Source organism: Orcinus orca, chromosome 1 (genome assembly GCF_937001465.1).
Source record: "Orcinus orca chromosome 1, mOrcOrc1.1, whole genome shotgun sequence".
Classification (NCBI taxonomy): Eukaryota; Metazoa; Chordata; class Mammalia; order Artiodactyla; family Delphinidae; genus Orcinus; species Orcinus orca.
The window spans coordinates 175,954,392-175,976,852 of NC_064559.1; the positions used below are offsets into that span (position 1 = coordinate 175,954,392).

The 22,461-nt window shown below is 42.6% G+C and overlaps 1 protein-coding gene across 3 annotated transcripts in view; it reads left to right on the forward strand.

Moving 5' to 3' along the window:
• EIF2B3 (eukaryotic translation initiation factor 2B subunit gamma) overlaps positions 1 to 22,461 on the forward strand; it is a 170,182-nt gene that overhangs the window by 135,975 nt on the left and 11,746 nt on the right. For all 3 annotated transcript variants that reach the window (XR_004481547.2, XM_004266294.4, XM_004266293.4), the window contains exon 11: positions 18,773 to 18,876. Coding sequence is in view for 2 of the 3 variants with exons in the window: in XM_004266294.4 (XP_004266342.1) it covers positions 18,773 to 18,876 (104 nt within the window). In the remaining variant the exon portion in view is untranslated. The remainder of the gene's footprint in view (positions 1 to 18,772; positions 18,877 to 22,461) is intronic.

Below are 22,461 nucleotides of genomic sequence, written 5' to 3' on the forward strand. Positions count from 1 at the left end.
GAGAACAAAGAAGAGAAAGGGAACTCTCTCCCAGCAGCCTCAGAAGCAGTGGATTAAAGCTCCACAATCAACTTGATGAACCCTGCATCTGTAGAATACATGAATAGACAACGAATCATCCCAAATTAAGGAGCCGTGTGGATGAAAGGCTCTTGGTGCTGCAGCCAGGAGTTAGTGCTGTGCCTCTGAGGTGGGAGAGCCAACTTCAGAACACTGGTCCACAAGAGGCCTCCCAGCTGCACAAAATATCAAACGGCGAAAATCTCCCAGAGATCTCCATCTCAACGCCAGCACCCAGCTTCACTCAACAACCAGCAAGCTACAGTGCTGGACATCCTATGCCAAACAACTAGCAAGACAGGAACACAACCCCACCCATTAGCAGAGAGGCTGCCCAAAATCATAATAAGTCTACAGACACCCCCAAACACACCACCAGACGTGGACCTGCCCACCAGAAAGACAAGATCCAGCCTCATCCACCAGAACACAGGCACTAGTCCCCTCCACCAGGAAGCCTACACAACCCACTGAACCAACCTTAGCCACTGGGGACAGACAGTAAAAACAACAGGAACTACGAACCTTCAGCCTGCAAAAAGGAGACCCCAAACACAGTAAGATAAGCAAAATGCAAAGACAGAAAAACACACAGCAGATGAAGGAGCAAGATAAAAACCCACCAGACCTAACAAATGAAGAGGAAATAGGCAGTCTACCTGAAAAAGAATTCAGAATAATGATAGTAAAGATGATCCAAAATCTTGTAAATAGAATAGACAAAATGCAAGAAACAGTTAACAAGGACCTAGAAGAACTAAAGATGAAACAAACAATGATGAACAACACAATAAATGAAATGAAAAATACTCTAGATGGGATCAATAGCAGAATAACTGAGGCAGAAGAACGGATAAGTGACCTGGAAGATAAAATGGTGGAAATAACTAATGCAGAGCAGAATAAAGAAAAAAGAATGAAAAGAACTGAGGACAGTCTCAGAGACCTCTGGGACAACATTAAACGCACCAACATTCGAATTATAGGGGTTCCAGAAGAAGAAGAGAAAAAGAAAGGGACTGGGAAAATATTTGAAGAGATTATAGTTGAAAACTTCCCTAATATGGGAAAGGAAATAGTTAATCAAGTCCAAGAAACACAGAGAGTCCCATACAGGATAAATCCAAGGAGAAATACGCCAAGACACATATTAATCAAACTGTCAAAAATTAAATACAAAGAAAGCATATTAAAAGCAGCAAGGGAAAAACAACAAATAACACACAAGGGAATCCCCATAAGGTTAACAGCTGATCTTTCAGCAGAAACTCTGCAAGCCAGAAGGGAGTGGCAGGACATATTGAAAGTGATGAAGGAGAAAAACCTGCAACCAAGATTACTCTACCCAGCAAGGATCTCATTCAGATTTGATGGAGAAATTAAAACCTTTACGGACAAGCAAAAGCTGAGAGAGTTCAGCACCACCAAACCAGCTCTACAACAACTGCTAAAGGAACTTCTCTAGGCAAGAAACACAAGAGAAGGAAAAGACCTACAATAACGAACCCAAAACAATTAAGAAAATGGGAATGGGAACATATATATCGATAATTACCTTAAATGTAAATGGACTAAATGCTCCCACCAAAAGACACAGATTGGCTGAATGGATACAAAAACAAGACCCGTATATCTGCTGTCTACAAGAGACCCACTTCAGACCTCGAGACACATACAGACTGAAAGTAAGGGGATGGAAAAAGGTATTTCATGCAAATGGAAACCAAAAGAAAGCTGGAGTAGCAATTCTCATATCAGACAAAATATTAGAAGAGACAAAGAAGGACACTACATAATGATCAAGGGATCGATCCAAGAGGAAGATATAATAATTGTAAATATTTATGCACCCAACATAGGAGCACCTCAATACATAAGGCAAATACTAACAGCCATAAAAGGGGAAATCGACAGTAACACATTCATAGTAGGGGACTTTAACACCCCACTTTCACCAATGGACAGATCATCCAAAATGAAAATAAATAAGGAAACACAAGCTTTAAATGATACATTAAACAAGATGGACTTAATTGATATTTATAGGACATTCCATCCAAAAACAACAGAATACACATTTTTCTCAAGTGCTCATGGAACATTCTCCAGGATAGATCATATCTTGGGTCACAAATCAAGCCTTGGTAAATTTAAGAAAATTGAAATTGTATCAAGTATCTCTTCCAACCACAACGCTATGAGACTAGATATCAATTATCTAGTCCTAGATCTAGGAAAAGATCTGTAAAAAATACAAAAATACAATACACTACTTAATAACGAAGTGATCACTGAAGAAATCAAAGAGGAAATAAAAAAATACCTAGAAACAAATGACAGTGGAGACACGACGACTCCAAATCTATGGGATGCAGCAAAAGCAGTTCTAAGAGGGAAGTTTATAGCAATAAAATCCTACCTTAAGAAACAGGAAACATCTCGAATAAACAACCTAACCTTGCACCTAAAGCAATTAGAGAAAGAAGAACAAAAAACCCCCAAAGTTAGCAGAAGGAAAGAAATAATAAAAATCAGATCAGAAATAAATGAAAAAGAAATGAAGGAAACGATAGCAAAGATCAATAAAACTAAAAGCTGGTTCTTTGAAAGGATAAACAAAATTGATAAACCATTAGCCAGACTCATCAAGAAAAAAAGGGAGAAGACTGAAATCAATAGAATTAGAAATGAAAAAGGAGAAGTAACAACTGACACTGCAGAAATACAAAAGATCATGAGAGATTACTACAAGCAACTCTATGCCAATAAAATGGACAACCTGGAAGAAATGGACAAATTCTTAGAAAGGCACAACCTGCCAAGACTGAATCAGGAAGAAATAGAAAATATGAACAGACCAATCACAAGCACTGAAATTGAAACTGTGATTAAAAATCTTCCAACAAGCAAAAGCCCAGGACCAGATGGCTTCACAGGCGAATTCTATCAAACATTTAGAGAAGAGCTATCACCTACCCTTCTCAAAGTCTTCCAAAATATAGCAGAGGGAGGAACACTCCCCAACTCATTCTACGAGGCCACCATCACCCTGATACCAAAACCAGACAAGGATGTCACAAAGAAAGAAAACTACAGGCCTATATCACTGATGAACATAGATGCAAAAATCCTCAACAAAATACTAGCAAACAGAATCCAACAGCACATTAAACGGATCATACACCATGATCAAGTGGGGTTTATTTCAGGAATGCAAAGATTCTTCAATATATGCAAATCAATCAACGTGATACACCATATTAACAAATTGAAGGAGAAAAACCATATGATCATCTCAATAGATGCAGAGAAAGCTTTTGACAAAATTCAACACCCATTTATGATAAAAACCATCCAGAAAGTAGGCATAGAGGGAACTTTCCTCAACATAATAAAGGCCATATATGACAAACCCACAGCCAACATCGTCCTCAATGGTGAAAAACTGAAAGCATTTCCACTAAGATCAGGAACAAGACAAGGTTGCCCACTCTCACCATTCTTATTCAACATAGTTTTGGAAGTTTTAGCCACAGCAATCAGAGAAGAAAAGGAAATAAAAGGAATCAAAATCAGAAAAGAAGAAGTAAAGCTGTCACTCTTTGCAGACGACATGATCCTATACATAGAGAATCCTAAAGATGCTACCAGAAAACTACTAGAGCTAATCAATGAATTTGGTAAAGTAGCAGGATTCAAAATTAATGCACAGAAATCTCTGGCATTCCTATACACTAAGGATGAAAAATCTGAAAGTAAAATCAAGAAAACACTCCCATTTACCATTGCAACAAAAAGAATAAAATATCTAGGAATAAACCTACCTAAGGAGACAAAAGACCTGTATGCAGAAAATTATAAGACACCGATGAAAGAAATTAAAGATGATACAAAGAGATGGAGAGATATACCATGTTCTTGGATTGGAAGAATCAACATTGTGAAAATGACTCTACTACCCAAAGCAATCTACAGATTCAATGCAATCCCTATCAAACTACCACTGGCATTTCTCACAGAACTAGAACAAAAAATTTCACAATTTGTATGGAAATACAAAAGACCCCGAATAGCTAAAGCAATCTTGAGAACAAAAAACGGAGCTGGAGGAATCAGGCTTCCTGACTTCAGACTATACTACAAAGCTACAGTAATCAAGACAGTATGGTACTGGCACAAAAACAGAAATATAGATCAATGGAACAGGATAGAAAGCCCAGAGATAAACCCACGCACATATGGTCACCTTATCTTTGATAAAGGAGGCAGGAATGTACAGTGGAGAAAGGACAGCCTCTTCAGTAAGTGGTGCTGGGAAAACTGGACAGCTACATGTAAAAGTATGAGATTAGATCACTCCCTAACACCATACACAAAAATAAGCTCAAAATGGATTAAAGACCTAAATGTAAGGCCAGAAACTATCAAACTCTTAGAGGAAAACCTAGGCAGGACACTCTATGACATAAATCACAGCAAGGTCCTTTTTGACCCACCTCCTAGAGCAATGGAAATAAAAACAAAAATAAACAAATGGGACCTAATGAAACTTAAAAGCTTTTGCGCAGCAAAGGAAACCATAAACAAGACCAAAAGACAACCCTCAGAATGGGAGAAAATATTTGCAAGTGAAGCAGACAAAGGATTAATCTCCAAAATTTATAAGCAGCTCATGCAGCTTAATAACAAAAAAACAAACAACCCAATCCAAAAATGGGCAGAAGACCTAAATAGACATTTCTCCAAAGAAGATATACAGACTGCCAACAAACACATGAAAGAATGCTCAACATTACTAATCATTAGAGAAATGCAAATCAAAACTACAATGAGATATCATCTCACACCAGTCAGAATGGCCATCATCAAAAAATCTAGAAACAGTAAATGCTGGAGAGGGTGTGGAGAAAAGGGAACCCTCTTACACTGTTGGTGGGAATGTAAATTGATACAGCCACTGTGGAGAACAGTATGGAGGTTCCTTAAAAAACTACAAATAGAACTACCATATGACCCAGCAATCCCAGTACTGGGCATATACCCTGAGAAAACCATAATTCAAAAAGAGTCATGTACCAAAATGTTCATTGCAGCTCTATTTACAGTAGTCCAGAGATGGAAACAACCTAAGTGTCCATCATCGGATGAATGGATAAAGAAGATGTGGCACCTATATACAATGGAATATTACTCAGCCATAAAAAGAAACGAAATTGAGCTATTTGTAATGAGGTGGATAGACCTAGAGTCTGTCATACAGAGTGAAGTAAGTCAGAAAGAGAGAGACAAATACCATATGCTAACACATATATATGGAATTTAAGGGAAAAAAATGTCATGAAAAACCTAGGGGTGAAACAGGAATAAAGACGCAGACTTAGTAGAGAATGGACTTGAGGATATGGGGAGGGGAAAGGGTAAACTGTGACAAAGCAAGAGAGAGGCATGGACATATATACACTACCAAACGTAAGGTAGATAGCTAGTGGGAAGCAGCCGCATAGCACAGGGAGATCAGCTCGGTGCTTTGTGACCGCCTGGAGGGGTGGGATAGGGAGGGTGGGAGGGAGGGAGCCACAAGCGGGAAGAGATATGGGAACATATGTATATATATAACTGATTCATTTTGTTTTGAAGCTGAAAGTAACATACCATTGTAAAGCAATTATACTCCAATAAAGATGTTAAAATGAAAAAATAAAATAAAATAAATAAATAAATAAAAAGAGAGCTGAGAAATCAGAGAAGGAATTTGTTTAAGAAGTAATATAAGAAAATATCCCAGGGCTTCCCTGTGGCGCAGTGGTTAAGAATCTGCCTGCCAATGCAGGGGACACAGGTTCGAGCCCTGGTCCGGGAAGACCCCACATGCCGTGGAGCAGCTAAGCCTGTGCACCACAACTACTGAACCTGCATTCTAGAACCTGTGAGCCACAACTAGTGAACCCACATGCCACAACTACTGAAGCCCGTGCACCTAGAGCCCGTGGTCTACAACTAGAGAAACCACCGCAATGAGAAGCCCACGCACTGCAACAAAGAGTAGCCCCCACCCGCCGCGACTAGAGAAAGCCCACACGCAGCAATGAAGACCCAATGCAGCCAAAAAATAATAAATAAAATTTAAAAAAATAAAAGAAAATGTCCCAGAACGGAAAGATACGAATTTACAGAATGAAAGGGCCTACTAAGGGTCCAGCCCAATGGTAAAAATAAACCCACATCATTGTGAAACTTCAGAACGTCAGAGACAAAGCATGCTACCAACTTACAAAGAGAAAATAATAGGTCATATACAACTAATCAGGAACCGGAATGGCTTTGGACTTACCAGTAGCAGCAATGAAAACTGGAAGATAATAGAACGATGCCTTCAAAATTCTGAAGGAAAATTAATTTCACCCTAGAATTCCATACTCAAGGTAAGTGTTAATGAAGTGTGACAGTAGAATAAAGACATTTTCAGACATGAAAAGGTGTATCCCACCAAAATGAAAAGTAAACCAAAAGGAGATAGATGAGAAACAAGAGATCCAACTCAGAATAAGGCAAAAAGAATCCATGAGGTGACAGTGAAGGCAGATCCAAGGGTGACTGCTATGCATGAAGCATAAAGGGAGCACTTAGTCCAGAGTGGAATCCGGGAAACACTTATTTAGGAAGATGAAACTGATAAAATGCCAGATATATATAAACATCTTGAAAAATTTAGACAACTGGCTAAAAGTTAGGTTTGAATTAGTAATAACGTAGAACACTAACAAAAACAAAACAGTTATTAACTCTGTTTTTTAAAAAGTTGTACAAAAAAGGAGAAGGCATCAGAGTTTGCTATGTGGCTCAACTATGAAATAGAATTAACATAGTCATAATAAACAGTGAGCATTGACCAAAATTATGCTCTAGCTGTATTGAAAGGTTGAAGGGTAGGAAGGGAAAAAGGGAGCAGTGGTGGGGAGAAAGGAAAGCTAAATCCTCATCTTCCATTGTGAGAAGTCTATTGACAATGCTTAAAACTGAAAAATTAAGATGTAATATAAGCATGTTATTATCTATAGACATGGAAGTAAATACTGAAATACTCAGCAAAAAGAAGTCAGAGTTGTCTCTGGGAAGAAGGAAATGAGTTGAGGGAACAGGGGACTACTATTATTCATAATAAAACCGCCAGAACAATTTGCTTTAAACTTCATGCATGTATAACTTTAATTGCAAAAAAAAAAAAAAAAAGCCAGAAATTTTTCTGGTACACTGCTACCAGTGGTGTGCTGATAAATTGTTAACAACCAGTTCTCCAAAGGAAAAAATAAGTGGCCTGATTTGTAGCATTTGCCAATTGCCATGATACAAAGTTTCCCCCTATGACCAGTGATATCAGTGAACACTGAGTTGGGAAGAGACGCTACCAGTCAGCTCTCCCAAGCAGGACGAGCTGGCTCCACCACAGCACTGATAATAGAAACCTGTCTCAAGTATTTCACCCTTTCATCAAACACTTCAGGACTCACTCTATGCTGAAGAATGTAGTAGGCAACTGAAGACAGAAAACTACATAAGGCTCAATCTCTTTTCTCAAGGAACTCGTAAGCTATATGCAACAAGAAGTTACAAGTGCTGTGATAGAAATCTGTATGGTCACAGAAGAGGAAAGGGTCAGAGAAGACTTAATTAAGGAAATGACCCTTGAACTGAATCTTGAAAAATGAGTAGAGCCCCCCAGGCTGGAGAAAGGAATGTTCTAGATACATCAAGAATATAAAGTGTGAGAGAGCATATCTTATTTCAGAAACGGCTCCTCATTTTGATGTTAGCTCAAATTTCACCACTTAAAAAGAGGCTGTGCTGACTATCCTCTCGGAAGTAACCTGTCCCAGCACTCCCTGTTACATCTTATCTTCTTCATTATAACATTATCACTGTCAGGCCGTATCTTGTTTACCTGTCTATCACAAGATGTTAGTTTGAGGATGGTAAGTACCTTATCTTTCCGTTTCACTGTTATATCCTGAAGGCCTACGGGAACTCAGTAAATATTTGTTATGTGAAAGAATGGTAGACGATTCATAATGACCACAATATAGAATTCAGAAACAAATGGATGTGACAGGAGACAAGGCCATATAAATGGACAAAAGCCAAATCATGGACTATCCTCTAAGGAGTTTAATGGGTAGTGGTAATTTAAGAGTTTAAAGAAAAGGAATAGCATGATTAAATTCCCATTTTATGAAGATCATTTTGGCTGTGGTGAGAAGGATGATCTGTAGAGGGTAAATATGGAGGCAGGAAGACTACTGAAATAATCCTGGTAAAATGGAAGAGGTCCTTAACTAACACAATAGCAGTGGAGATGGAGAGAAGTAACAGGGTGGTAAAAACTATAAAGCATGATGACTGCCTGGATATGTGAAGTGAAAGAGAGAGAAATTAAGGAAAATTCTTAGATTTCTTGCTGGAGCAATAAGGTTTCTGGTGTGCCAGTCACTAAGATAGAAATCAGTGGAGAAGGAGCAAGATTTGCAGGGTGGGAAGCAGAGAAATGACACATTCCATCTGTGACAAGTTGAGCTCGTGGCAGGCGGCCTGACGTGCAGCACTTGCTGTATAGGACTGGAGTTCGGGAAAGAAGCCTGTGCTTGAAGTACAGGTTGGGGGCAGTGGGCATGGAGGTGGTAACCGAATCCGTGGATACAGCTAAGACCACCCAGGAACAGTGTGTGACATTGAAAGAAAAGAAACCAAGACAAAACCTTGGAGAACATCAGTAATTTTAGACATAAGTAAAGGAATCTAAGGTGACTGACAAGAAACGAGCAAGGAAGGAATGTAAGGGGCAAGGGAGAGGACATTTGGTCGGTGAAGCCCAGGTTTCTAGTTGGGAAAACAGGGTAGATGGTGGTGTACTCACTGAGATGAGGAAGGGAGAGGGAGGAGCAGATTTGTGAGGAGATAAGGCTTGTGCGGGGCACATGGGATTGGAAGTACCTGTAGGACATCCAGGTGTGTGGAGGTAGCTGGTAGCCAGTTTGTGAGTAGAGGTTCGGAAAAGAGGTCAGACCCAGAGACCTCTTCCTGAATCACTGTGTTCTCCAACTTATTTTCCTGTCTCCATTTTTCTTTCTCTTCCAAATCCACCCTTCCAGCATGGGTCCTATGGATGAGAGCATGAGCTTTGGGGTCAGACTGCCCAGACTGAATCCTGGGTCTGTCACTTACTAGTCACTTAGGGGATTGGCTTTACCTCTTTGAGCCCGATTTTCTCATTATAAAATAGGGTAAAAACTGGGTTGCCTCATAGGTTTATTGGGAATACTAAGTGAGTTAATAGACATAAAGCACTGAGAACAGTGCTTCGCACAAAGAATGTTAGCTGTATCATTATCATCTTCTTCTTCATTACTTTATCTCATCTCACAGAGGTGACATGTTGCCAGTGTTGTCGTCCTAAAGAATATCTCTGATCATATCCATGTTCTATTCAAAAACTTTTGAAGAATCCCCATTACCTTTAGAATAAAGTTTCAGTCTTTTGGAAGAAGTTGAGAAGGATCAGTTTAAGTTCTGCTTTGTACATTTGGTAGAATTCCCCAGTGAAGCCATCTGGTCCTGGACTTTTGTTTGTAGGGAGCTTTTTTTAAATTACAGATTCTATTTCATTTCTAGTGATTAGTCTGTTTGAGTTATCTATTTCTTCTTGATTCAGTTTTAGAATAAAGTTTCAGCTTCAGAGTTTCTCATGTTTCTCATGATCTAGCTCCAACACTGGGTCCTGGAATGTTAGAATGAGTTGGGGCCTTAGAAATCATCCAGCTCAATTTCTGCATTTTTACAATGAATAGATCTTGGCAATCCAGACTTTTTTCTTATTGTTCCTGTGCTACTCCATATCCCATTCCAGATTCCTACGTAAGACTTTGAGATGTCACCATTCTCTTAAAAACCAGAACTACACTTGCCTTTATCCATTTGATCACCTGGTTCTAGAGTAGCTCATGAGGCTTTGTAACTTCCACTCTGTCTCCTCTTGCCTCAGACCTTCCAAGGGAGACAGTGCCATAACTTCCTTGTTTGCTCTAATTGGTGACCTCTCCCTCCCCTCCTGTGGGTGGGCAGACAAAGGAGCAGCTCTCTAAAGCCCACTGTTAGTGTCCTGAATTGACATGAACAGACTTGGTAAGGAAACTAAGGCTCTGTAAGGAACTCCAGCTTATTTATATGAGAGAAGTTCATAGAAAGACCTAGCACAATGTCCCAGAGTCAGTTGCTGTTTGGGGGAGGTGTAACCTTGGATAGCCTAATAAGATTTCTAGCTGGGGAAACAGTAGAGCTTTAGATGGTGGCTGCTACTATTTTTCCAACTAAAAAAGTTTAAGTGAAGCTATAGGCAGCCCATATGGGACTAATGACTAGGAAGGCCATTAGAGACTACCCAACGCTGCAAGTTAGTTTCTGGTGATAAGATAAGACATCTTGCATCCCATATGAAATTTTTCCCATTATTTTTGGGTCATTTAGTTTAGTTTTGTTTTGTCTTTAAATTTTTTTTTTGGCTGCGTTAGGTCTTCATTGCTGCACGCGTGCTTTTCTTTGGTTGCGAAGAGCGGGGGCTACTCTTCATTGTGGTGTGCAGGCTTCTCGTTGTGGTGGCTTCTCTTGTTGGGAGCACGGACTCTAGGCATGTGGGCTTCAGTAGTTGTGGCACACAGGCTCAGTAGTTGTGGCTTGTGAGCTTAGTTGCTCCGCGGCATGTGGGATCTTCCCAGACCAGGGCTTGGACCCGTGTCTCCTGCATTGGCAGGCGGATTCTTAACCACTGCGCCACCGGGGGAGCCCCGGGTCATTTAGTTTTAATTACTTACAGTAAATTTAGGAAAGGTGATTAAATTGCTCTCATGTGAGACTTGATTACCCTGATGCTATTACATCTGGACTAAATGGCACAGTAGGAGCATGAATTTGTCTAGAAAGGAGTTTCTCATATTCTTAGTCTGCTTGTTTCTGCCAGCATTGGTGAGCTGCTAAGACTTTCTGGATAGTGGCTTGGACACCCACCCAAGGTCCTCAGGGCTTAAAGGATGCTAGTAGGACTGCCTTGGGGAAGGTGTAGGCAAGACTATGCAGAGAAGCCTCCTTCCTGTCTTTCTGATTTTCTACCGTTTCCAATTTATATGACAGCTGATGTTCAGCAATCAAAAGTGTAGTGAAAACTTCATTGTCGAGGCTTCAGTGTCAATCCTGTGTTCTGCATCTTTGGTCCTCTGGTCCTGATTAACATCTCCTGCATTTCCTCCTAGTCCAAGGTGAATGACCCAAGCAGCAGTCTAGGGTAGCACCTTCACATGCAGGCAGGCTGGGGAACCAGGATTTCACCTGGATTTTCCGTGCTTTCTGCAGGCAGCAAGTGCAGCCCTCAAAGCCAAACAAGATACAGTATTGCTGCTTCTCATTGTTACCCTGAGTGTCCTCTTTACTGACACTCAACTCACTGCCCTACCCACTGAGCCCCTTACATTTCCACTCCCCTTTATCCCTGACATTCACTGTGCCTGAATTGCCTCTCTTTAGAGATCTTTACCTGTAGAAATCCTACCCATCTTCCAAGGTCCCACATGTATTCTAACTGCTTCATGCAGTTTTCTTGAATTTTCCTAGCCAGAAATTATCTCTCCCACCTCTCTGTTCCCTGTGCACCCATCACTTTACTTATGCTCATGTGACACTTACTGCATCTTTTTTTTTTTCCTCAACTAGACTGTAAATTCCTTGAATACAGAAATACTCCTCATATGTCTTTGTATCCCTTAACTCCCAATACTGTATTTTTTTTTTGGCTGCATCGGGTCTTAGTTGCAGCACACAGGATCTGTCGTTGCCTTGATGCGCGGGCCTCTTTCTAGTTGCGGCGGCGTGCAGGCCTCTCTAGTTGTGGAGTGCAGGTTTTCTCTCTCTAGTTGTGGCGTGTGGGCTTCAGGGCACATGGGCTCTGTAGTTTGTGGCACATGGGCTCTCTCATTGAGGCACGTGAGCTCAGTAGTTGCAGCACGCGGGCCTAGTTGCCCCACGACATGTGGGATCTTAGTTCCCCGACCAGGGATCGAACCTGCGTCCCCTGCATTGGAAGGCGGATTCTTTACCTCTGGACCACCAGGGAAGTCCCCCCAATACTGTACTTTTTATATACTAGATACCTTGTAAGTATTTACTGAATGAAAAATAGAGATCCCTAATTTAAGCCCTCCTACTGTAACTGACTATCTGTCAAAAGAGCCCTGTCAGCTTCTAGAAAAAGTCATGAAGTAAGTGCTTTACTCCTTCAAACTCACCAAAATGAAAACAAACAAAACCAGAAGAGGAAGCTTCATCTATAATAAAACTAGATAACTGCCATGTACCCATACACAGACTAAAGAATATCTGCCAGACGCAATGAAATTTAGGTCAGATCCAAAAAGAGCACCAAGATTTGACCAGCATAAGGAATAGGGGCATGGACGATCTAAAGGAGAAATGGCAAACACCACTTTTGCAAAATCTCAAGGCACATAGAACTGAAGGAAAAAAACATCAAGGCACATAGAAGGGAGAAAAACAGGCTGGCCTCCTACTTTTCTGTGACAACATTTAAGGCCAGAAGACAGTGAAACAACATTTAGAAAATTTGGAAGGAAAACAGTTGTGACCTAAGAATCCTATATGGTTGAAATATAAAATCATCAGAAATACTCCAAGGCTCAGGAGATTTGTCACCAATGAACCCTCTGGAAAACTCTACTCGAAGACATAATATAGCCAAGTAAGTAATGAAACAAAATACTGACAAATGGGTAGGCTGAGTATAAAAGTGAACTCCCTTAAACATAAAATTAAGTCTGTGGCAGTTAGAGTTGAAAAAAGATCATAATTGTTCAAAGAATTCTGTCCATGTTTCTTCAGTCACACTTTTGTTTTGTTTTGTTTTGTTTTGTTTTGTTTTGTTTTGTTTTGTTTTGTTTTTGCAGTACGCGGGCCTCTCACTGTTGTGGCCTCTCCCGTTGCGGAGCACAGGCTCCGGACGCGCAGGCTCAGCGGCCATGGCTCACGGGCCCAGCCGCTCCGCGGGATGTGGGATCCTCCCGGACCGGGGCACGAACCCGTGTCCCCTGCATCGGCAGGTGGACTCTCAACCACTGCGCCATCAGGGAAGCCCCAGTCATACTTTTAAAGAAACCAAATTATAAAACTTTGGCAAGATCCCCTGGACTTAAGGGACTCCTTCGGACTTTTGATTCATTCCCTACTTGTAACCATTTGCACTAAGCCCATCTTCTTAGACTACTGCAGCTTATTTCTTTTAAGATTGTTACATCTTGGGAATTCCCTGGCTGTCCAGTGGTTAGGACTCCACACTTCCACTGCCGTGGGCCTGGGTTCAATCCCTGGTCGGGTAACTAAGATCCCACAAGCCACGCGCAGCACAGCCAAAAATAATAATAATAAATTTTTAAAAATAATATTGTTACATCTTTACTTTTATTCCCCCGAGTCCTTTTTCTTAGCCTCTACTTAGGGAATATAATTAGATTTCTGAGGAGGAAGACATTTTTCACTACTAAACCTTTATATAGTAAAGGGAGGCACATAGAACTAAAAGGAAGAAATGTTCAGCCTGCTCACTGGAGCCAGTACATTTTAATCTAGAGGACCCAAGAGCGAGAGTGACCAGAGACAGGAAGAAAGTGAGATGTTTCTTCAAGTATTGTATCTCATTACATGAATTAACCTGGATAAATCTCACAAATATGATGTTGAAAAAAGCAAGTTGCAGAAGGATACATAGAGAATGATAGCATTTATATAAAATTTTTAAACTTTGCAAAAGAATACTATATATTGTCTACTAATATATGTAGTAAAAATGCTTAAGAACAGTAAATACCAGAGTCAAATAGTAGTTACCTCTGGGAGGAGAAGGAGGGAAACGTGAAATAAAGAAAAATACTTTATTTTTGTATTGTTTTTTGGTGGGTATACAGGTGTTCTGTATATTCTCTGGACTTTTGCGTATGCCTGAAATATCTCATTAAAAATAATACATGTTCTTCGTCTAGAGGAACACCTGGACCAGGGCCTCTTGGGCCAAGATTAGGAGCCTCTGGCATCTGGAGAGATACGGGCAACTCAGCCATAATCTTTGGGCTGAAGGAGACCTTTAGTCACATGCCTAAAAAGGCTACGTGTATCTCCAGTTCCTTGCTCTTTTCTCCCCAAGGTTATGAGTAAGTTTAGAAAGCGTGCCAGCTAATCCCCAGAGAAGAACCTGCTTGTCCTCAGAGTTAACTAAGAAGTTTCATGGCTCTTTACCAAACACTGCCAGTCAGCAGCTGAGGCAGAAGCCCGTGGCACCGTGGAGAGTCACTTACCACTGTGTAGGCTTGGGCACATTGCTTAGCTTCTGTAAGCCCCACTTTTATCTGTAAAGATTAGAATAAATACCACCATTCCTGCAGGTTTGCTAAAAGGATTAAGTTACATAATAAATATAAAGTGCTTTGTGTAGTGACTGAGCTGTATTAGACATTAGATTTATGTGAGTTCCCTTCTCTCCTGGAATAAACTGAAGAAAGTCCTAACTAAAGCCAGAGGAGGAATGAGAATCTGGAGGCACTCCTGCTTCCCAGGTGAGGGCTTCTTCCTCTTGTCGTATGTTATGGTATCTTGGCAGTGATCTTACAATAGGCCTCTGTTTTTCTCATGGCCTCCTCTCCACTGAAGCATTAGGGTTCTTGGGGTAGTTTCTCAAGGCCTGCAGCTTTGCTTAAAATTTGACACCACCGGGCTTCCCTGGTGGCGCAGTGGTTGAGAGTCTGCCTGCCGATGCAGGGGACACAGGTTCGTGTCCCGGTTGGGGAGGATCCTACATGCCGCGGAGCGGCTGGGCCCGTGAGCCATGGCCACTGAGCCTGCGCGTCCGGCGCCTGTGCTCCGCAACGGGAGAGGCCACAACAGTGAGAGACCCGCGTACGGCAAAAAAAAAAAAAAAAAATTTGACACCACCAAGAAGTGAGGACCAAAAGCCCATTAATCTTAGCCATCTCTGAGCAGCTTGTTAGAGAACACAGCCAGGCATCGGCACAGCAGAGTCCTTAGTACCAAGCTGAGAGTTAAAAGTAGGATTCAGAAACTAGTTCTGGCACTGGGGCCAGGTCTTTTCATGAGCTGTATAGGAAGTCACCTCCCCTCCTGCTTTAAGCACTGAGGAGAAAAGGCAAAGTCTTTACTGTGGATTGGCGACCTGGAGTGGGGCTTGTTTGATATGGTAGTGTCTGTCCTTCCCCTCCAGCCTGAGCAAACACACATACTACCTGTAAAATCCTTAACGTTGGAGTTCTTTCTGGACAAGAGGAAAGCTAAATTGGCTTAAAATTTTTCCAAAGTACCTCAGCCTTGCTAGGTGACTCGTGACTGCAACAATGATCATGGGAAACAATTGAAGAAACAAGTGGTAGAAAAGATTTCACACTCACTAAGCATTTTGTCGTCTCAAAGCCTTTCACAGATCCACTGAACAAGAGCTTCAGAAGAGCCCCCAGCTTCCCATCAATCAGCCACTTATTCCCTATCACATCTGCAGACTCTCTAGTGGTGGTTTATTTGTCTCAGAGGGAGTTAACACACAAACTGGATGAGACAAGCAATAAAGCAATATGGGGGGTTCCTGAGACCTTAATCAGACCTGTTAAACATAAGGAGAACCCAGGCTATCCATTGCTGTAGAAATCTGACCTCAGTCATTCCAGATTCTTCCTTCCAGAAATGGTTCCCACTTGTGTCCCAGATTCCAAAATAGCCATTTAGTACTCTCTAATTATGGCTGCTGGAGTTCCTGTTGGCGGTTTCGTTTGCTGACTATGTTTACCCCAGCCTAACTCCAGAGCATGCTACTACTCTTAAACGAATAAGTAGGAAGCATCCCCTTTCTCCCACTTTGAAAAAAGAAATGAGACTTTTTCAGTGACAAACTAGTAGCCAGTTGTAAGCCTGCTATGTCTCAGAAGCCTCTGTGTCTGAGGCTTTCTATACTTCCTTACTCTTCTCTTGGGGTGAATTTTTCCCTAGGAGCAGGAGTCACCCTAACCGCTGACTGGACTGCTTTTCCTCAGGCGGAGGGCAAATTGTAAAGTGCTGGAAGGTCCCTTAATGCCCACCCACTGAGTGTATCCTGAGTCTGAGCCAAAAAACAAACTAATACTAGGACTTCCCTGGTGGTCCAGTGGTTGAGACTCGCTCCACACTTCCACTGCAGGGGGCATGGGTTCGATCCCTTGTCGGGAAACTGGGATCCCACATGCCGCATGGTGTAGCCAAAAAAAACCTAAAACTGTTTCTACCCATCTCTAGCCCACACCACAGAGGTGCTGTGGCTTTGGCCTTTTGCTGCTTTCCGACAAGCTTTAACCTTCTAGAAGAATAGAGATAAAGAAGGCTCTGGAATGCCATAAAGTGCTAAAATTCCTTTTTGGCAGTTTACTAAAGTTTTGGCATTTGGGAAGAATCTTTTTCTTTTTGATATTTATTTTATTTTATTTATTTTTTGGCTGCGTCAGGTCTTAGTTGCAGTACATGGGATCTTTTGTTGTGGCGTGTGGGCTTCTCTCTAGTTGTGGCGTGCGGGTTTTCTCTCTCTAGTTGTGGTGCGTGGGCTCCAGAGCGCATGGGCTCTGTAGTTTGTGGCACATGGCTCTCTAGTTGAGGCATGCAGTCTCAGTAGCTGTGGTGCACGTGCTTAGTTGCCCCACAGCATGTGGGATCTCAGTTTCCTGACCAGGGATTGAACCCGCGTCCCCTGCATTGGAAGGTGGATTCTTTACCACTGGACCACCAGGGGAGTCCCAAGGAAGAATCTGTTTTTTTAATGGCCTGTACATGATAGTTTTAGTCCTTGGAATGGCCTCTTTTCCATCCCCCACGCCTCCTGGGTTGCTTGAGGATTTTTTTTTAGTTGGTGTTTTGTTTTGTTTAAATGGATACTCACATCCTTCCTACTCACCTCTTTCTCCCCTCCAGCTGCCCACTTCTGACTCTTTAGGGTATTAAATATTCCCTTGTTAGGATAGAGCTCCTTCCACAGAGCCATCTTGGCTCAAAAAAACAACTAGGCAGGGCTTCTCTGGTGGCATAGTGGTTAATAATCCACCTGCCAATGCAGGGAACACGGGTTCGAGCCCTGGCCTGGGAAGATCCCACATGCCGCGGAGCAACTAAGCCCGTGCGCCACAACTACTGAGTCTGTGCTCTAGAACCCGCAAGCCACAACTACTGAGCCCGCGTGCCACAACTACTGAAGCCCGCGTACCTAGAGCCCGTGCTCCACAATGAGAGAAGCCACCGCAATGAGAAGCCTGTGCACCCGTAACCAAGAGTAGCCCCCCTGCTCGCCACAACTAGGGAAAGCCTGCGTGCGCAAAGAAGACCCAACACAGACAAAAATAAATTAAAAAAAAAAACTAGGCAGTCCCAGGCTTCCTCTAGCCTTTTCTCCCCTTAATTTCTTTCTTTTTTTTTTTTTAACCTTATTTATTTATTTGGTTGTGCCAGGACTCCTTAGTAGCGGCTTGCTGGCTCCTTAGTTGTGGCATGCAAACTCTTAGTTGCGGCATGATGTGGGATCTGGTTCCCTGACCAGGAATCGAACCCAGGCCCCCTGCATTGGGAGTGTGGAGTCTTAACCACTGGACCACCAAGGAAGTCCCCCCTTAATTTCTTTGTATGGCATTATGATTAAATGTATGAATTCTGGAGTCAGGCAGACTTAGTTTTGAAACTGCTACTTGGCAGTTATGTGGTTTTAGGTAAATGGTTTAACTTCTCTTAATCTGTTACCTCATCTGTAAAATTTTGTTATTTTTACTACATCAGAGGTAAAAATGGTACTTCCAGAATGATTTAGGAATGTCCCAGATGATTTTACTGATGAAATGGCTAGATTTGTAGGTCACTCCTGTAATGTGTATAGAATATTTAGCACAGTACCTGGGCTGAGGTAGATATGCAATAAATGCTAGTGAAGATTTTCAAAAGGACTTTTCCCCCACCCACCAGTCCTCAGAAGCCAAGAAGATGCTTTTTAAACACATTCAAATGCTAAGAGCCAGTGGAGCTCCTCTTGAGAGTGTTGCTTTTATGAGTAATCTTTTATGTAGCATGGAGTTGGTTTAAAAAGCATCCTTTTTTTTCTAAACGAGTATGGTTTTGATTAACCAGGGTCTATGATGAGAGCTGTGGGGCACCCACTGTTTCCATAGCTGATCTCCTGGGAAGATTCATGGGATCTGAGCCTCCAATGAAATTTGGTATATATTCCCAGATGAGAGACAGGAACAATGGATCAGCCCAGGGACCAGGGCCAGCTTCCACCCCCAGACCAAAGGAAGAGAGATTGGATGGAATTTAGACCTCCCATTCTGGGGTGCCTAAAGAACTGAAGGCAGACTGGTTGCTCTTTTCAGGCTTTGGGGGAATATCATTATGAGCATATACAGACTCTGGTCTTCTCTAAAGCCCCGTCCTCTCCTGGCCCAGCTGTGCCATTCTGTCTTCTAATGATAAGCTTGTAGCCATTAACTGGACTGGCCAGCTAGTCCTAGCATATGGAGGAGCCAGAACCCCCAACCCATAGTGACAAGGATAGTGATGAGAGCCATGGACACTCCCTAACTTGGTTACTGTGTTACAGAAGCAACATCCAGGGCAGCGTCATCTGCAATAATGCTGTAATCGAGAAGGGAGCAGACATCAAGAACTGCCTAATTGGAAGCAGCCAGAGGATTGAAGCCAAAGGTAAACCAGAAACCAAATTACAATCACAGGTGCCATTTTTTACATATCACAGTAACACAGGTAATGCTCAGTGCTGGTGAGAACTGGGGAACAAGCATATGCATACACTTCAGGTGAGAACATAAATTGATAAAGCTATCTTAGGAGGGGATTGACATCACTGTCAAATTTTTTAACTTTGACTTTACAGTTCCATTTTTAAGAATTTATCTTGTTAGATAAGCTCATATATATTTATGCAGCCTTACTACCAAAAAATTGAAAACTTAACAGAAAGATCTGATGACCCAGATTGGCACCAATACTTTACAGTGGCTGTTAGGCATAAGAGAGAAGGGCCAGTGATCCAACAAAGGCTCTGGAACTAGCTCTGGCCTCCTGCAGTCCTTGAGTACCTCATCTGACCTGATAGTTAAGAGAGAGAGTCCCATAGATTCTTGGCCTGGAAGAAGGTTAGCAGCTTCTTCAGAAGCCATTTTCTCAGAGCCATCCTCAACTGCTTAGCGATGATGCTGTGAGCTTTACTGTTAGCGAGCTCTGCACTGTAGCTGTAGAAAGACTGTATAGTGCTAGAGAGACATGCAGACATCAGGATTTCCCTGCTGGGCTGGTCAAATTTGAATGGTCCATAATTTGGCTGAGTATTTTTAACCAAAAAGTAGACAAAGCTCACGATCAGTAAGGATGGCTCACTCCTTTTCAGATTATTCCTAAACCTAAAATAGGATGGGATAGGGGAGTTGCTGAAGGAACTAAACCCACCAATTCTGAATTGGTGTAAGCCACATCATTTTCCTTCTCCCAGTAAGTAGAGGCCTTCTTCAGTTTTTTCTCCTTCCCTTTTTAAAGTTGTGTGCTTCCCTTGCGAGCTTTAGACTCAAACAGACCCGGGTTCAGATCTCAGCTGTGCAACTCACTGGATGTGCACCAGGTTAAGTTTTTAATTTCTTGGCCTCAGACTTTTGAAACTAGAAAAATTGAGACAATAATACCTATCTTGGGGCTTCCCTGGTGGCGCAGTGGTTGAGAGAGTCCGCCTGCCGATGCGGGGGACGCGGGTTTGTGTCCTGGTCCAGGAGGGTCCCACGTGCCGCGGGGCGGCTGCGCCCGTGGGCCATAGCCCCTGGGCCTGCGCGTCCGGAGCCTGTGCTCCGCGGCAGGAGAGGCCGCAGCAGTGAGAGGCCCGCGTACCGCAAAAAAAAAAAAAAAAAAAAAAAAAAACCTATCTTGGAAGATTGTTGTGAGAATTAAATACAGTTAAATGTTTTGAGGAGTACAAACAGCTTCTGGAGCATACCAGGGGACTTAGAGCTCCATATACACACCACGCTCTTGTGCCTCTCCATGCCTTTGCACATGCCCTCTCTCTCTCTGGAATTCTTGATGACTCTGCCCAAGTGCTTTCTCTCCCTGACTCTTCCCATGATTCCCCACAGTCAAAATGAGCATTCCTTCCTCCTCTGCTCCTTTGTCAGTACCTTTATTAAAGTACATACACAAGTTATGGCTATTATTTATGAATCTACCTTCCCTACTAGACTGAGATCCTCAGGCCAAGGATTGACTTATTTCAATATGTATCCCTAGCTCTCAGAACAGGTCCTGGTTTATCGTAGATAGTGGGAAGGGGAGAGATGAGTGAATAAATTTTGGATCCATAAAGGGAAATTGGGGGCATTTCAGGGCAGAGAGTTTGGGTTCCAAGAAAGGCATTTGTGAGATAGTTGCAGTTATCATGAAATCTCTTCTGGCTTCTCTTCTAAACTTACGCTGATGAAAGAACCACATGCAACACCGATAAATGAACTGGGGAGGTGTGGCCTTGGCCTGAAACCACCCTTCAACCTTTTTCTTCACTTGAGACTAGATGCAACTCTCCTCTTCATTGCCTTTCTTCCCACATTTCAAGTGCTTTCTTCTTCTACGTGTGAGAATTGTCATTTCTAAGAGGCCTTTCCTGGGTGTCACTAGTTTACCAATAAGGTTCTTTGTTATAAGCATCATAAACTAATAACTCTGGCTGATTTAAGCTGATAAAGAATTCATTGTAAAGGTAGGTAGCTCACAGCTCTAAGAAGTTGCAGAATCAAGCTTAGAAAATGGGTTACAGCCAAGATTTACACTCCAAATCATTCTGGTGAGGACACTGCTGCCATCCTTGCTGAACACTGGTTATCACAGCTGGCAGTGCTACTCCAGCCGCCCAGCAGGTGGATTCTCTCTGGTTCCTACTTTTTTGTGTGGTGGCCCAGCCCAAGGTTTGTGGTGGCTGCATTAACAGGTCAAGCCTAGATCCTATACCCCTGCCCTAGCTGCAGGGAAGGCTGGCATTTTTAGTTCAGTTAGTAGGAGACAGACTCCACCCAGTGTCTCAGCAGAGAATCTTTGAACAGGAGTGTTGGTCAGCAGCGGTGCCCCAGCTATTGGTACTTTCTGCTGTGATCCCGTGCCAGCTGAGAGTATGAGTTTAGGTGAGAGGGCTGAGACACCAGCCTGAACTCCAGCACAGGAGGCATGGATGGTCCTGCCCTCCTAGAGTGCCACTGGCCTACAGCTATTGTTTACAGCTTTAAAATGTTCTCCAGTGCATTGTCTTTATTGGATTCTCATAAAAGCCATCTAAGGTAGGGATTCATTATTGACCCATTTGGTGAAGTGGAAACTGAGACTTTGAAAAGTTGAAATTTACCCAAGGTCATAGCTAGTACATGACAAAACTGGGTCTTCAGCCTGAACTATCGACAGCCTCCAAAAAGACCAGAAGAAGAAGCCATTCCTGGCTTGCCCAGCAGAATTTGGTCGTTGATACCCTTTTTCTCCCTTTAGTCCATCTTTCTCGGACCAATAGGAAAAATATGTTTGGCCTCCATATTATGGCTCTTACTCTCCTCAGGAACATCAGGTCTTAGTTCTTTCCCCTGCTCAGCATACCACTTCACCCAAGCCTACCCTTGGCTTGCAGAGAAACTTGTTTTTTGAGCATCTGAGGCCTGTTGGTTGTTTCTTTTTTTTTTTTTTGCAGTACACGGGCCTCTCACTGTTGTGGCCTCTCCTGTTGTGGAGCACAGGCTCCGGACACGCAAGCCCAGCAGCCATGGCTTACGGGCCCAGCCGCTCCACGGCATGTGGGATCCTCCGGGACCGGGGCACGAACCCATGTCCCCTGCACTGGCAGGCGGACTCACAACCACTGCGCCACCAGGGAAGCCCCTGTTGGTTGTTTCTTAAAAATAGGATTGAGAACACCAGCCTTTTCTCTGATTCCATGGAAGGTCTTGGAAGGGATCCCCAGAGCTTCAAAAGCAGCCGCTCAGCTGGTCTGTGGGGCTGCTTTCTTATCCCATCCCCTCCCCTGTCTCCTCACTGCATTTCTCTCCCCTGCTTTGTTCTCTCCTATTTGGGTTTATGGCCCCACACCATGTTTCTTCCACCTCCTTCTTGCTTCTTTGTCTTTGTAAATTATCTCCTGCTCAGCAAAAAGTAGAAACATCCCCTAGTGCTTTTCTTCTTTCAGTCCCTCCTGGAGCCAGGAGCTGCTTCCTTTTGTTGTTTTTACTGGCATATTTGAATGAGTGAACTCCATTT